This window comes from Patella vulgata, chromosome 3 (genome assembly GCF_932274485.2).
Source record: "Patella vulgata chromosome 3, xgPatVulg1.2, whole genome shotgun sequence".
Taxonomy (NCBI): Eukaryota; Metazoa; Mollusca; class Gastropoda; family Patellidae; genus Patella; species Patella vulgata.
In genome coordinates, this window is record NC_065881.2 from 90297474 (window position 1) to 90314340 (window position 16867).

The window sequence follows — 16867 nt, forward strand, 5'->3', positions numbered from 1 at the left end:
TTTATGCATTATAGCATGTAAACAATGGGTTTACCATTACATTAATTATATACTGACTAACGCTGTCAATATCTTTGGTTCTTTAAAATAAATAGTCGGGTAACTGAATTAATTATTTCGTTCTTTGACACGTATGAATAAAAGGGGACACACGGGGCGTACTCGATTGAACGTTCCGGAATTGAATTCTCTTAATCCCAAAAATAGTGACAATCGAGTGAAAATGGGTACTTCGGGCTACAACGCATGCGTCGACTGGATATATAAATATCTCATCCAACCATGCAGTCGAAACCCTTTCATCGTGTTTAATTACGTCACGATTCTACTCACACCACCTCCGTCGTCGGACCTGACAGAACTGTGACAGGACTGAATTCCGCGTCACTCGATTGCAATTCTGTCAATTCGGGACGCCCCGGACTGTGAATCGAGGATTCCCTAGGAGACGCTTGATATCCCCCACACGCCTTCAACTTTATCCTACACGCCTCCTTCCTCCCACCTCACATATTTCCCTTTACGGTTATCATCTACTAAGCACTCGTTACGTCACCCAAACCCCTTCCTTCACTTCCCTGCCCCTATCACACATTTCCCTTATATAACTTTAAGGCTTCAAATAGAACAGTAGGACGTTAAAACCCCTTTCCCTTTAAGGCTACAAACCGCTGTATATATATATATATATATATAATCCAGGAGGTAATATACACCAGTTTTATCAGCTAATCAATAAGTTACAGATTATTTAGAAAGTAATAAAGTTTAACGATTATATCATATACTAGAATATATTGCATGGCTTATATCTATTGAAGTATGTTTTATTTTTTACTAAACACCTTGATTACATTATACAGGTATGTACGGGTGTGTTTATTAATAAAAATGAAAACAACAGATTGTCATATATTCTCTTGTAATTTCCATTCTTCAATATAAGTAATGAATGAGATGAAATAGGGTTTTAAAGTGTTACGTTCGAAGAAAACGGTTATACGCCATTCAGTGTGCATCGACGGCCCTTTTGCCCGAATATCCATTAAATTTCAATTATCAAGGTTCTTTTACGTGCACAATTTGGTTTATCGTCCCATCAGAACGACTAGATGTTGTTCCTTGCCGACCAGCACCTTGAGAATCCTGAGACATATTCTCGACCAACTCAGGGATCGAACCCATATATAGCACCCTACCCACTGCGCCTCCTTGGCTCCCTAGTTCCATAGTGGGGTATTAGTAACACTGGTCATCTGACATTCAAATAGAGAGAGAGGGGGGGGGAGGACGAGAGAGATAGAGAGAGCTGTGTGTGTGTGGGGGGGGGGGGGGTAGACGTAAGAGTGAACGTGAACTTCCAAACAGAACCGACGAGGGACCAGTGAGCTCTTCCCTTGTCACGTACGTACCACAGTGTGATCACATGCGACATAGTGATGTCACTACCGGGTTAACTCACTAACACGTTTGTCCAGTCAAAGTTGTATTTTGTTTATCATCAATAACTTCACGGTTTGCGTGGAAGTACAGTTTGTGTTTAACCGAGGTGTTTCGAATGCGTGGACGTACCAGTATTTGTGGTTTGTGTTGGGAGCGGACGAAAGAACGAAGGGAATGATTGATTGGGTGTTGTTTTGTTGAAGATTTATGTAGTTGTGTTAAACTCGAGGCGAACCGAATGCGTAAACGTACAGTTTGTGTTTAACTCGAGGCGAACCGAATGCGTGGACTTATCAGTGGTGGTGTTTAACCGAAAAGGGGGATTTCGGACTACAGCGCATGCGTCGACTGAATAAGTAAATATCTCAACCAACCATGCAGCCGAATCATATTCGTTGTGTTTAATTACGTCACGATTCTACTCACACCACCTCCGTTATCGGGACTTACAGAACTGTGACAGGACTGAGTTCCACGTTACTCGATTGCAATTCTGTCAATTCGGGACGTTCTGGACTGTGAATCGAGCACCCCGATATTCGTAATGTTTAATTACGTCACGATTCTACTCACACCACCTCCGTTGTTGGGACTGACAGAACTGTGACAGGACTGAATTCCGCGTCACTCGATTGCAATTCTGTCAATTCGGGACGTTCTAGACTGACAACCGAGACGAACCGAATGAGTGAACGTACCAGTGGTGGTGTTTAACCGAAACGAACCGAATGAGTGTGAGGGACATTTTGCACGGAAAGCGGCGCTAGGGTCTGCTCTTATATCGAATTCCAACTGTAAAGGGATCTTAAATGCGAACGCCAATGTGTACACGAGACCTCAGTTGTTTTGTCTCATCCGAACGACTAGACACCTATCCCTTGCCAGGCACTCGGTCCTGCACCACTGACTAGGTGGAACCACGCCGGAAAAACCCGATAAACTTTCGCGACCAATGTAGGAATCGAACACGGGACCTCCAGGCTAGCGAGTGAACGTCTTACTGACTCCAATGCGTAGTGGGTTTTATCGCCACGGGGAAGCGATTTTGTATTGTTATTGAAGATGTACGTTGTGATAGTAACCAGTTATTTAATCTCCGTCACTTCCACCTGTATCCTGTATTAACATAATAATATCTTTAAACAACGGACGCCATGACAGGTGCAACAAACTAACTAGATTTCATTATAAGTACAGCCATTCTCATTTATAGATAGAAAATAATACTACTTTCAAAACAAGGCCGTCAGCTGGGGGTCACACAGACGCCTAATTAAAGGATTGCTTGGGTTCCCGGAACCGGAAGAACGTAGGATTGGTCCGCGGTGATTTACAATCAGGACACGTCGTTCTTGTTTATCTGTGGGCGCCGATTAGTTCTGTCCGGATGGGTTACGCCCGAGCCGTATAGAATCTGACAAGAGGATCCTGTTTTCAGCCGTATTAATTGCTTGACGGTTCTGGCCATGGAACCACACACGAGTTGTATTTCTTTTGATTAATACACCTTGATCTATTTAAAGTCCGTGGTGCTAGAACTATACGAGATCTAAACACCAGTTGCTTTCTATTCTCGTCTCGTAGAATCGTGGGGGGTTGGATGGCCGAATGGTTAGCACGTGCGTGCTGTATCATACGACTTGTCATTGAGTCAACTGGCGTGGTTTCGAATCCCCGGTTGTACGTGACAAGGAGTAGGGTCGCCTGTCCAACCTCGTGGGTTTTCTCCGGGTCCTCCGGTTTCCTCCCACTGCTTAAGACCCCTACGCGCAAGCGAATTATTGAAATAAAATTAAACCATATGTTAGTCCCGAAATGACCTAGTTTGTGTCGAGTGGACGTTAAACCCCATTTCTCTCTCTCTCTCTCTCTCTCTCTCGTAGAATCTTACTAGAAACATGTTACACTGTTGGCCAAAACAAATATGATGTAACATTGTAACATTACCCCCCCCCCCCTCCTTCCCCCGTTTGGATTGTATATATTGCTTAATGTAGCATTAATCGGCCTGTGTGCAACATTTTACGCCTGTCGATTCAGCCGATGTTGAAATATAGCCAATTACGTGTTCCATACAATGAAACTAAAATTGATAAACTAACTAACCAGCAAACAAAATTAAACCATATACTTTCTGAAATAACACAGAGAATGTGGGGGGGGGGGGCTGGCCATTCGACTGCATGTCATGTACAAGCGTAGGATCGTAATGATAACAAGTCAATCGATCACAGACCTACGACTAAAGTACATCGTAAAAATCAATAGTGGTCTGTAACCTGGGAGTTGTTACCTCCCCTAGTATTATAGTGTCGAGCCAGTAGGTAAAGAAGACGGTGTGTGTTTGTGTGTGTGTCTATATGATAATGGCGTATATATCGCACGAATATTGACTATCAACCGAACAGATCAATCTGTTATCAGTCACAACTCGACATATTATTTCTTCTTAAACCATTCCACGTGATTCGACCATTCTACCAGACGTGTTCAAGATGTGAGTTATATTTTCTTTCTGTTTGTTTTATTTGATATTGTGGATAAGTTTCCTTCGTTATTCTTGATTTTTTACAATTTAAAAACACGTATGTAACATTACTAGTTTTTTTTAATTTAAACGAGGGTGTTGTTTAATTCATAATAAGTTTTATGTATACATAAATGGTTTTGTTTTTGTAATATTTATATTGGCTCTTGGTATTAGTTTTGATATTTAATTAATATTTCTTTAAGTGTTTAATGTCGGGGACTTGAATCATATAGAATTTGTTTTTCTCAATTTTGTTTTTTGAATTTGGATGTTGCTTAATTCACACTGATTTATAAACCGGTATTTGTTTTGGTTTGGCTCTTAGTTTTAGTACATTAATATTTCTTTCAATGTGCCGTTTATTGTGGAGGACCTGGTTTTTTGTTTTTCTCAAATTTGTTATTTATATTAGGGTGTTGCTTAATTCATTTATGTAAACATACATTATGCAAGAGCTAAATCTTTCTCTCGGCCCGAAATGTTATCTAAGTTATTAATTAGACATTAATTAACTTATCCAGACCATAATCAACTCTAGATGTCAACGCTAGCCTGCGATATTTACTGGATTAGGATCCGATCTGCTGCTCAACGCTCATTCGTGATTAAATCAAGAAATGGATAATCGAGACTATGTTTTTGTTATCGTACCGACTTTATTAATGATAATCGAGGCTAGGCCCAAAATTCAATCGTTAAATTCTCGGTTCAGAGTGGATCAATTTGACTGAAATTTTCAGCAAATTCCCATTACATTATCTAGTTTTTAACTATTATAGCTAATCTCCCATAATGTTTCTTTAAATATTGCCGTGATTTAGTTATTATGATATTTATATATTGGTTTTTACATGTAATTAATATTTCATTAAATGTGTCGTTTATTTTATTGGGTTCGAATACTATAGATTTTGTTTTCTAGTGTTCGCCAGTTAAACATACATTATGCAAGAGCTAAATCTATCTATTACAGGTATCTAAATTATTAATTAGACATTAATTAACTTACCAAGACCATAATCAACTCTCGATGCCATCGGATACCTGCGATATTTACTGGATACAAATACTTTTCTGGTGGATGCGCTTATCATAAAAATGGATAATAGAAACTTTGTTTTTATCGTAACAACGGTAGTAATAACGTTTAAGGCTATCCAATAATTCTATCACTAATATCTCGACACAGAGTGAAGTAATTTGACTGAAAGTTTCAGCATATTCTCTTTTCATTATCTATTTGTTAACTATTATATTGAGAACTGTCAACTCTTTATCTAAATCTGACCTAATGTCGCTTTAATGTTTTGTAAGGTTTGATGTTTATTTAGATTAAGATATTCACCAAGGCAGTGTTTTGACATTCGAATGTTTAATTAATAGAGAGCGTAAAGTGTCTCGTTTATTCAATAAGATTTTATTTTGTGATTTTTAGTCGGTTTGTCGATGTTTAAAGTATATTCTGTGTCAATGGTTTTAGAGAATGTTAAATGTTTTAGATGTTTAAAGTATATTCTGTGTCAATGGTTCTAGAGAATGTTAATAGATACATTTAGGTTTAGTTGTATTGTAATCATGTTAAGCTGATTCTGTTAGGAGGGTGGGTCGAGGGGGAGCTCGCCCCCATCTGTGAGGAGCGTGGGTCGAGGGGGAGCTCGCCCTCATCTATTAAAACAAGAGTAATATACTGTCTTTTTGTGATCATTTAGATAATGTTGTATTATTCCAACCATAGATTCACCCAATTATCAAAATTCACGCATCGGTTGTAGAAACGTCATAAATTCGGAAGAGGAATTGGTGTATATCTGGTACGAAGTTTCACAGGGACACCAAGCCGAGATGACTTCCTCAAGTTTCTCCTCGGGCTACGTATTTTGTATTTCAGCTTGAAAACATCTGTAGTGAAACCGAGTATTGCGTGTAACACCCACAAAGATCTAGTGGACTCACGTATTTTGTTTTACGACAAGGACATAAAAAGACTATCTAATTTATCATTTATTCTGGATGATTGTTATTGATGATGTTTGTAGCTTGTAGCGGAAACGGGGTAATGACCGATTCCTAGAAAGTACAAATTTTTCATTTCTGTCGTATGTTTTTACGACCAATTTGATGTATTTCATCTTGTGTAGAAGTGACGGAATCGCAAGTTTTTGTCCTAACTTGATTAAGATGTAACACCTCTACAATTTAACCAAATGACTACCAGACTTAAAGTGACTTTCCGCTGACTTGTAGAGAATCTGACTTACTAGCTTTAAACTGAAATTTCTCCTAAATATTTAAACTGTGTCTACAGCTGGGTTTTTTTGTTGTTTTTTTCAATAAATTAAACGTTAAAATTTAATTATTTATTGCTGAAAGATGTGGACACAAAATGGTGTTTCTCGTTGCATTTGGGTCTGATGAAAGGGTATTTTTGCAGTTTGATTGCCACTTTAATCCTTTATCAATGTGAATTTGAACAATTTTCTATCAGTGATGCATAAGTCAGACTTCTGGAAAAAATGTTAGAATGTTAGAGAGAGAGAGAGAGAGAGAGAGAGAGAGAGAGAGAGATGGGGGTTTAACGTCCACTCGACACAACCCAGGTCATTTCATGACTTACATATGGTACAATTTTATTTCAATAATTCGGTTGCGCGTAGGGGTTTTTAGCAGTGGGAGGAAACCGGAGGACCCGGAGAAAACCCACGAGGTCGAACAGGCGACCCTACTCCTATGACATTTTGAAGAAGTAAAGCAGATCTGTTACCTGTAAAAGTAGATCTGTTACCTGTAAATGTGGTGTTTACATAAATTATTACGTAAAAAACATTTCACTAATTTCCAGAAACTTAATTCTTCAGTTCAGTATATTGAAACATTGTCTACCTTTACATTCGGTCGCAATAAGTGTAACGTACTCGGATTGTTGCAGGTCTCGATAAAATTCAAGAAATTGCACCGTCTAAATTGCTATACAATAAACGATCTCGGAACCGTGCCTGGCACGGTAAATGTGGCACTCTTCACAGAAAACGGTCAAACTTAATGCGTACTGTATAGCAGAAATCCGCACTGAGACGGGATAGCGTTTATACTAAGAACGGTACCGTAACCACCTAACGTCAGGGGTCCGTGGTTCTCAGTACGGCACGGTTATGTTTGGTTTAAACAAGAGTATTTACAACAAGGGGGCCCTGTTTCACGAAATTTTAACTAAAGATAAAATCCAAATTTTAGTAGATACTTCAATTTTGATTGGCTAAGCACTAAAATAAATCTAATATTATCCAATCAAATTATTAAAATCTGGATTTTATCTTAGTTAAAAGTTCGTGAAACAGGCCCCTGGTGTAATGGATTAGAAAACAAGCTCAAGGTTATAAAGTTCCTCTCCTTACACAGGGGACACCAGGTTATGTTTGACCTGTTTACACTACAGAAAAGTTAACCGTTCCGTTCACGGAACCTTTCCTGCCAGGATTGTCCAGACACTGACCTGTACTATACTAGGTAGTGTATTGGTAAATCCCGTGTTTGTCATCTAGTATATACGTCATGTAATTATGTCTGACAGTTACCAGAAACCGATTCGTTGTAATGATAATTAAATGATACAGCTGATTTGTTAATTGACTGCACTTAAACTTGTATTATTACTGAAGGGCTGGAGGGGGATATAGGTTTCATTAATAAACTGATACGTGACCGTCTTGAGCTTTATATAAACAATTAATAAATCTCCGATTACTTGACCAATGGCATTAATTGTGATACATGTGATAGTTTATAGCCACAACCTCATTAAAACCTATATACAGCTTATTGCACGTTTAATTCACAACCTCATTAAAACCTACATACAGCTTATTGTACGTTTAATTCAAAACCTCAGCAATACCTATATATACTTCTTATTGACAGAAAGGGAGCCACGGTGGCTAAGTGGGTAAGACGCGAGCCTGGAGATCGCGTGTTTAATCCCTGCTTGTCAGTGGTGCAGAACAGAGGGCCTGACAAGAACAGCTATCTTGTCGTTCGGATGAGACGGAAAACCGAAGACCCGTCTATACATTGGCGCGCACGTAGAAGATCCCTTGGCAGTTGGAATTCGATATAAGAGTAGGCCGCAGTGCCGCTGCCAGGCAAAGTGTCCCTCATAGCACACTGTATGGCGTATGTCTGTCTTCATTAGCCCAGTAGGAGCAGAACAGTAGAACGTTAAACCCCATTTCATTTCATCTCATTTTATTTACTCGTTATTTGTCAACTTATTTATTTATGGTATATTAACGGCTAATCATTCGGTCGAACCCTTCCACTTATATTAAATATGTTTGATATTTATCGTTTGAATATTCATCGCCGTCTATATTGTAGCCAAAAACACAGCAGGCGCCATAATCGCAGAGCAATCGACACAGGTATTCATCGTGTGCTTCAACTGCGTTGGGCGAGTAACTTCGGTGATGAACTTCAAATGAATATAATTCGCACAGTTTCTTCTTGGCTTTAAGCACACAATGTCTGCTTGTATCGTGTATTATGTGACTTGAGTTCGATATGACTTACACAATAGACACCAACAGAACAAAACCGTTTACAGGAACTTAACTATTTTTAAATTTAACAAACAATACAAATCTCCCAGCTTTAAATGTAGACCATACACGGAACTGTTGGACGCAAACAGTAGGATAGACGAACTTTTTGAATGTAAGGATGTAACTCAACCAACCTTAATGCTGCCCTGTCGATAGGAGAGAGAGAGAAATGGGGTTTAACGTCCATTCGACATATGGTTTAATTTTACTTCAATAATTTGCTTGCGCGTAGGGGTCTTTAGCAGTAGGAGGAAACCGGAGGACCCGAAGAAAACCCACGAGGCTGGACAGGCAACCCTACTCCTTGTCACGTACAACCCGGGATTCGAAACCACGCCAGTTGACTCAATGACAGGCCTTATGATACAGCGCGCGCTTGCTAACCATTCGGACCCCCCCCCCCCCCCGTCAGTCGATAGGATATCGAGATGTATGCTTTTGTGCTAAAGAAGGAGGTACCCGCAGGAGGGACTCGGGTTTTACGTCCTCATCCACCTATCGTTACAGGATATAATACCTTATATTGGTTTGCTACATGGCGTGCACGTAAAATATCCATTAACAGTGGTACTTCGATGGGGAGACGTCGCTCTTCCGAAACAGCCTACTACATAGGTTAGATCTAGGCCAATTTCAAGTTTGGGCAAAGGTCACCAGATGTAAACATGGCTAGCGCTAATCCGAACCCTATCCTTAACCCTGGGCCTAGCCCTAATGCTTACCCTAACACTAAACTATAATTTCGCCAACAATCACGTGCCCTAACCTTATTTACATCCCAGGATAAATTGGTCCAGAGAGATAGGACGTTAAACCCTATTTCATTTTCTAGGTGTATCAGGTTTGAAATAATAATAGTTATTATTCTCTTTTGTTTCTTTTCAGATTTAATTGGCGTTTTTACTTTTATCATTTGGATGTGAGCCTGATTAAACAAACCGACCAACATGGCAGACGTAACAACAATAAGCTCCCACAATACGACAGACGACGGCCTTATGACAACCATGGACGCCATGTTTAACTTATCCACAACACTAGCGCCACCGGATGTAAGTGCCTGTGATCTAGGATATATTCCCGGAGTGCTGAGTCAAGCTACTGCCGAGCGGTTGGTCCATTTCTCAACCGAATACGCCGTTATTCATGGGTATATCAGTGCGGTTGTTTGTACGTTTGGAGTAATGGCGAACATTGCCAACATCATCGTCCTGACTCGTAAAAATATGATATCGTCAACTAATACTATTTTAATGTGGCTGGCTGTGGCTGATCTCTTCACTATGATGTCTTATTTACCTTTCATCATGAGGTTTTACATATTTAGAGAAAAAGACTTACCCATGTTTCGAACGCGCGACTTCGCCTGGATTTGTTTTTTAATGTTTCACGCTAGTTTTGGAATCGTGTGTCACACGGTGGCCATCTGGTTGACCATTGCCTTGGCTATATTCCGGTATATCTATATCTGTATGCCAACTAAAGGCGCTATTTATTGTAACATCCGACGAGCCAGAATTACTATATTCTTGGTTTATTTATTGACTATTATCATCTGTATTCCTAATTATATCGTTAACAAAATCTCATCCGGAGACCTGATTGCTGATCAGATTAAAATTAATGGCGAAGACTATCATGGATTGACTAATGTGACAAGTCCCACAGTGGTGTCTGACATCTATTATCATCCGGATATAAGAGACGGGACCCCGGCAGCTCGATTCATCTCCATGTCAAATGGTTATATCCAGTCCATTCTCGTCAAGTTAATTCCATGTGCTATGCTGACCACGCTTACCATTCTCCTTATCCACGCCATGCATAAAGCTTATCGTAAACGTATGAGGTTGAAGTCGCAAGGCCGTAAAGCAGAATCGGAAAAACATGGCGAACACAATCGTACTACTGGTATGCTGTTAGCTGTCGTGGTTCTATTCATGTTGACCGAACTTCCCCAGGGAATTCTGACTCTGATGACATTGTTTGAACCATGTCTTCAAGATTATGTTTATAATCCCCTGGGTGACCTGGTTGATATAATGGCGCTCATAAACAACTCCATTAATTTTGTTTTATATTGTACGATGAGCAAACAATTTAGAGATACTTTCATGGACGTGTTTTGTACGTGCTGTGCGCAAAACAAACATGGATTCCTGAAAATGAAGTTGGTGAAAAGTTCTCCTAATGGCAATAAAACAGAAGCATCAACGTGTAACACACACGTGTAAACAAAGCACGCACGTGTAAACATTTTCATAATGGACCACCCGATTTTCATAGCGCTAGTGGAAAATCCACCCACGTGCTCCATACCGGAAACAAACGCGCCTATTTTATTACATGTGATATTGGTTACACGTGGCGTCTGTGATGGACCGGAAGTACCCAATTGGTATTATAACATGGACTATTAATGTATTCTGACTTTAAAATGTAGATGACCGGTAAAGAAAGGTTGACCGTTGGGGTTAATAAGCACAATGAAAATAACTATAATACAGCTTATCAAAGGAAACCATATGGCCTTGCAGTATAATGGAATTCCAACATGTTAGGAGCGACGCGCATAAATAGTTTCGTAAACGACAACTCCAAAGCAATAATACACAGTGTTAATTAAACTGATACAAAATATTTACAATTAGAATTACCTTAAAAGGAGATTGGTGTCAAGCGATTAAATACATGGTTTACTGTGACCTATTTATTTATTTAATAACTTTACTAAGTAAAGTCATTAATTTTGAGGCGTTACTTTTGCCTCTCAGTCAATACAGGTTGAATTAGGTTCATGGGTGTAGAATCTCTACCAGGAAGAACAGTCCGATATTTACACGTGATGAAGTGAAGATGTCGCTACATTTGTTATTCTCTGTAGACGATACGAAAAATCCAGCGCCACCTATAACTGCTGGGTTAAATCGTTTTGTGGACCCGGAGATTATCTGCCCTTGACATTTAATTTTAAATAATTTATGTGAGTCCATTTTAGGGTGGAGTTAGCCGTGATATTGTCTTAAACGATCAGAATCTGGTTCAGCAACGTCGACTGTTATTGACAATCCCACCGTTTCGTCCCCCACTATCTAAAATGGGCTCACATTATGGATGTGAATGTAAATATTGTCCATTCATTTTCTTCCATCGTCCATCAAATCACCCATCTGAGGGCACTGTTTCTACATTATAGTACGACACTGCGATTAGCTACATGTCCTCGAATAATAATTTCTACTGCGTCAGTGCATTATAATACGACGTAACGTTTGGCTATTGTCATCGAATGATAATGACGTAAACATCACATGTCTACTGCGTCAGTGCATTATGATACGACGTAACGATTGGCTAATAATAATGACGTAAACATCACATGTCTACTGCGTCAGTGCATTATAGTACGACGTAACGACAGTCTAACGTCATTGAATAATAATGACGTAAACATCACATAACGATGAAGTGAACACATGTAAAGGGGACAATGGTTCGTATTATTCGAGATGTAACAGGATTCTCCACAGGGTGTGATAACTCCTGAACTACAAAGTGCTGAATTACTGAATTCGTCATCTATAAATATAAATAATATTTATTTATAACGTGTGTATTTGTATATGTTTGTTTATATATTAGCATGTGAACAATGTATATATTACTGTAGATTGTATTAACTAGTCATGATTGCACAGTATAGTCTAGATCGCCACGTCTCTAATGTATTTTATTATCAATCTATTCACGAGACCCTCCCTCCGACTCTAAGAACCCTTGAAGCCGTCGATAGTCACCCGTTAATACAGTGAGCTACATTCGAGATACCAACAGAAAATTAATATGACCCCTAATGGTTCCGGACCGGAATGTGTCTAAGTTATATGGTATGGTGCCCACTGTATGGTATGGTATCGACTCCCGACCGGAATGTGTCTAAGTTATATGGTAGGGTGACCACTATATGGTATGATGCCCACGATATGGTACGGTGCCCACTATATGGTATGGTATCGACTCCCGACCGGAATGTGTCAAAGTTATATGGTAGGGTGACCACTATATGGTATGGTGACAACTATATGGTATGGTATCGACTCCCGACCGGAATGTGTCTAAGCTATATGGTATGGTGCCCACTATATGGTATGATGCCAACTATATGGTATCGACTCCCGATCGGAATGTGTCTAAGCTATATGGTATGGTGCCCACTATATGGTATGATGTCGACTCCCGACCGGAATGTGTCTAAGCTATATGACATGGTGCCCACTATATGGTATGGTATCGACTCCCGATCGGAATGTGTCTAAGCTATATGGTATGGTGCCCACTATATGGTATGATGTCGACTCCCGACCGGAATGTGTCTAAGCTATATGACATGGTGCCCACTATATGGTATGGTGTCGACTCCCGAAAGGAATGTGTCAAAGCTATATGGTATGGTGCCCACGATATGGTATGGTGTCGACTCCCGAACGGAATGTGTCTAAGCTATATGGTATGATGCCCACTATATGGTATGGTATCCACTATATGGTATCGACTCCCGACCGGAATATGTCTAAGTTATATGATAGGGTCAGGTAGGGTGACCACTATATGGTATTGTGACCACTATATGGTATGGTATCGACCGGAATGTGTCTAAGCCATATGGTATGGCGCCCACTATATGGTATGGCGTCCACTATATGTTATGGTGCCCACTATATGGTATGGTGACGACTCTCGACCAGAATGTGTCTAAATTATATGGTATTGTATTACTCTCGACGGTGATGCGTCAGTCATAATGCTTCAAAATAATATTGCGTGCTGTCGACCCCTGAGCATTGTCTACATTCTATGGTATGGTTTCGACCCCCGACCAGAATGTGTCTAGATTATAGGGTATGATGTAGACTCCCGGCCAGAATGTGTCTAAACTATATGGTTAGATGTAGACTCCCGACCAGAATGTGTCTAAACTATATGGTTAGATGTAGACGATGTGGTTTGGTGTCGACTCGAGGCCAGAATATATCTATGCTATATGGTAGTGTGGCGACCTTCGACAAGAATGTGTCTATAATATATGGTATGTTGTTGACTCCCGGCCAGAATATGTCAAAGCACGACTTCACGATCTTGGCTAATCAAAGATATGACATGAATTGTAATGTCTCGAACTGTGAAACATGGATGATTTGTGAAACATGGATGATTTGTTATCCCCAAGGGAAGCCAGCATTCACTGTTTGTTAGAACTTGTAATAAATTAAATACACTACCCAACAAGTTGTCTTTCCCAGTGATATTGTTTCCTGGATAGTATTTAGTTTATATGTCGATAGAATGGTGTTACATGCTACAAGATCTATCGATGGAATGGTGTAACGTGCTACAAGATCTATGTCATATAGTCGATGGAATGGTGTAACGTGCTACAAGATCAATGTCATATAGTCGATGGAATGGTGGAACGTGCTACAAGATCAATGTCATATAGTCGATGGAATGGTATAACGTGCTACAAGATCAAAGTCATATAGTCGATGGAATGGTGTAACGTGCTACAAGATCAATGTCATATAGTCCATGGAATCATGTAACGTGCTACAAGATCTAGGTCATATAGTCCATGGAATCATGTTACATGCTACAGGATCTATGTCATATAGTCGATGGAATCATATAACGTGCTACAACATCTATGTCCGTAGTTTTTGCACTTTCAAAATTGAAAATGCGGCAGAAGTCCTGAATAAAGACATGTGTTCTACTAAGAACGCGGCCATCAAATGTAATCAAATGAAATGGGAGTCCCGACTGGGGCCAAATTGATATTAAATCGTTTCTGCTTCAAAGTTTCAAATAATTTAAATATTGTTTTAGGGGAAGATGTTCTTTATCTAAATCTTACATAACGCTCCTTTAAAAACATTGTTGTAAATTGTGATGTAATATGTATTTGGGAAAATATTGATGCAGTTTATAGGCCGACAGGGTAGCCATTAACAAATTTAAACACGCAATTTCTAAACTCCCTCACCGGTCTGTAAATTGACGCACTAAATAGTTAAAAACTATTCATTTAGTTTTGATTTGAGAAAAGTAAGTTTGAGGGATTTGGATTAAATGATTAAGAGCTGGCGTATTGATGTAGATATGTTGTAATATAATGTATATATATAAATAATCTATGGTTGTATATAAAGTATGTATTGGTCTTACCCTAGTTACACTACTACGTTAGTTACCCGTGGAAAGATTATCGTATTACTAGGTGATAATAATATCTCTGTAAAAGATGACTGCCTTCAACACATGACGTCATATCACGCGGCGTCAATCATTGGCTCAATGGCGCGTGCATTGTTATTGATTCGAGCAGAATGGCGCCTTTTACTCATTTTAATACCCATTTAGACTAAAATAGGAAATAATTTTTACCTACAAATAATTCAAACTTCTTTATTTATTTTTCTAATACATAAAAAGATGTTTTAAAATTTAATTTGTTGGAGGAAAAAAGTTAATATTTGTGGCTCATTAAGTCGCATCGATGTCATCCTTATCAGTGATTGTCGCGGCCTAGCGAATATTCATTGCGGATCAGTGTGAATAATTTGGTGTAGTACTTTCGGTCTGAGTGGATAGGATACCACGGGTAAATAACGTATCTTAGTGAAGAGAAGGTGAAGGTCACGATTAGTAGATTGTATATAAATATATATGAATGATAATAAAGTATTATTATAGTATTCCTATTTTGTATCACTGACTTCCGGTCAGAGGTGAAGGGTTTGCAGGCGCGTGACCATAGGGGCCCGGAACCTGTCCTGCTTGTGCAAAGGATTATTTTATTTCTTTTACATTTATCAAAGTAACGTCTGCTGGTCTCATTCCAATCTATCATGTAGCCACCTAAATGAGCAGACATATTATCCCAGAGCTTCTCGGGTAATACCCCCAGACCTCGCTCCAACATGGCTTTGTCTCAACCCCAGGACAACTATCTTCTCAAATTCCTGGACACGCCCCTGAATTGGGGGGCGGGGCAACATTGCATTAGGTATTGAACTATGGAACTTGGGTATGTCGCACATTATATCATAATGTCCATCCCATGATAGTCTTTGGTTATGGCATGCAGTTATCTGTGTCCTCACGCTGCTATATGGTAAAATAAATGATGAAATGGGGTTTAACGTCTTACTGTTCTGCTCCGACTTGGCTAATAAAGACGGACACCTTCGCTACGATATACTAGTATATCGAATGCCAACGGTGAGGGATCTTTTACCATATATCTGAACGACTAGACAGCTCCCCTCCCCCGTCCTGCACCACTGAAAAAGGGAAACCACACTGGAAAATCCCGATGAACTTTCTAAGTGAACATCGGGAGCGAACCCGCGACTTCCAGACTAGCGAGCCAGCGTCTTACTCACTTAGCCACCGTGGCTCCCGCCTATAGAAGCTCACTAAACACGTTCAATCCCGGTGTAGCCTGATATAAAGTTTCCGTGGATTTTTCTGGCAATGATAAGCACTTGGTTCTTCGTCGGGAAGTACAAAAAGCTGTGTTTACTTCATACCATTGACAGTATCTTAACTGGGCGGAACGACATTGATAGGACATAGCCTCTATCATAGCCATATTCGGTGCAGACAAGTATAACGTTAAAACACATTTTATTTGATTTCGTTCAAAAGACGAGCTTGACTTGGACCATAGAGCCAGTGATTAATGGCGATTATAGTGCTGCTCGACTGAATTGTTTGCTGTCTAACTTCTCATATTAGCGTGAATGATAATATTAATAACGGCGTTCCATTTTAATTTTATGGCCGTGGGTTGTCTAATTTCTATGATCTTACACGAGTTGACCCTTGTACGAGGAAGAAGTGTACATTTCACTTGGCATAAACCGGATAATTTCACAACTAAATGGTATATATATTTTAGCCATAGCGCGGGGTTTTTTTTATTTGAGAAGAACAAGGGAGAGAGAGAGAAATGGGGTTTAACGTCCACTCGACACAAACCAGGTCATTTCGGGACTAACATATGGTTTGATTTTATTTCAACAACTCGCTTGCGCGTAGGGGTTTTTAGCAGTGGGAGGAAACCGGAGGACCCGGAGAAAACCCACGAGGTTGGACAGGCGACCCTACTCCTTGTCACGCAAAACCGGGGATTCGAAACCACGCCAGTCGACTCAATGACAGACTTTATGATACAGCGCGCGCACGCTAACCATTCAGCATCCCCCCCCCCCCAGAAGAACAATGAAATAGGCATATC

General features: G+C 39.8%; 1 protein-coding gene across 4 annotated transcripts in view; it reads left to right on the forward strand.

Moving 5' to 3' along the window:
• LOC126816840 (sex peptide receptor) overlaps positions 1-15320 on the forward strand; it is a 36976-nt gene extending 21656 nt beyond the window's left edge. For 3 of the 4 annotated variants that reach the window (XM_050543604.2, XM_050543602.2, XM_050543601.2), the window contains exon 2: positions 9454-15320. In XM_050543604.2, coding sequence (XP_050399561.1) covers positions 9516-10802 — 1287 coding nt within the window. In that variant the 5' untranslated portion in view covers positions 9454-9515 and the 3' untranslated portion in view covers positions 10803-15320. Of the gene's footprint in view, positions 1-3845; positions 3941-9453 lie in introns of those variants that run through there. The other variant, XM_050543603.2, reaches the window with a different exon arrangement.
• The last annotated feature ends 1547 nt before the right edge of the window (positions 15321-16867 follow it).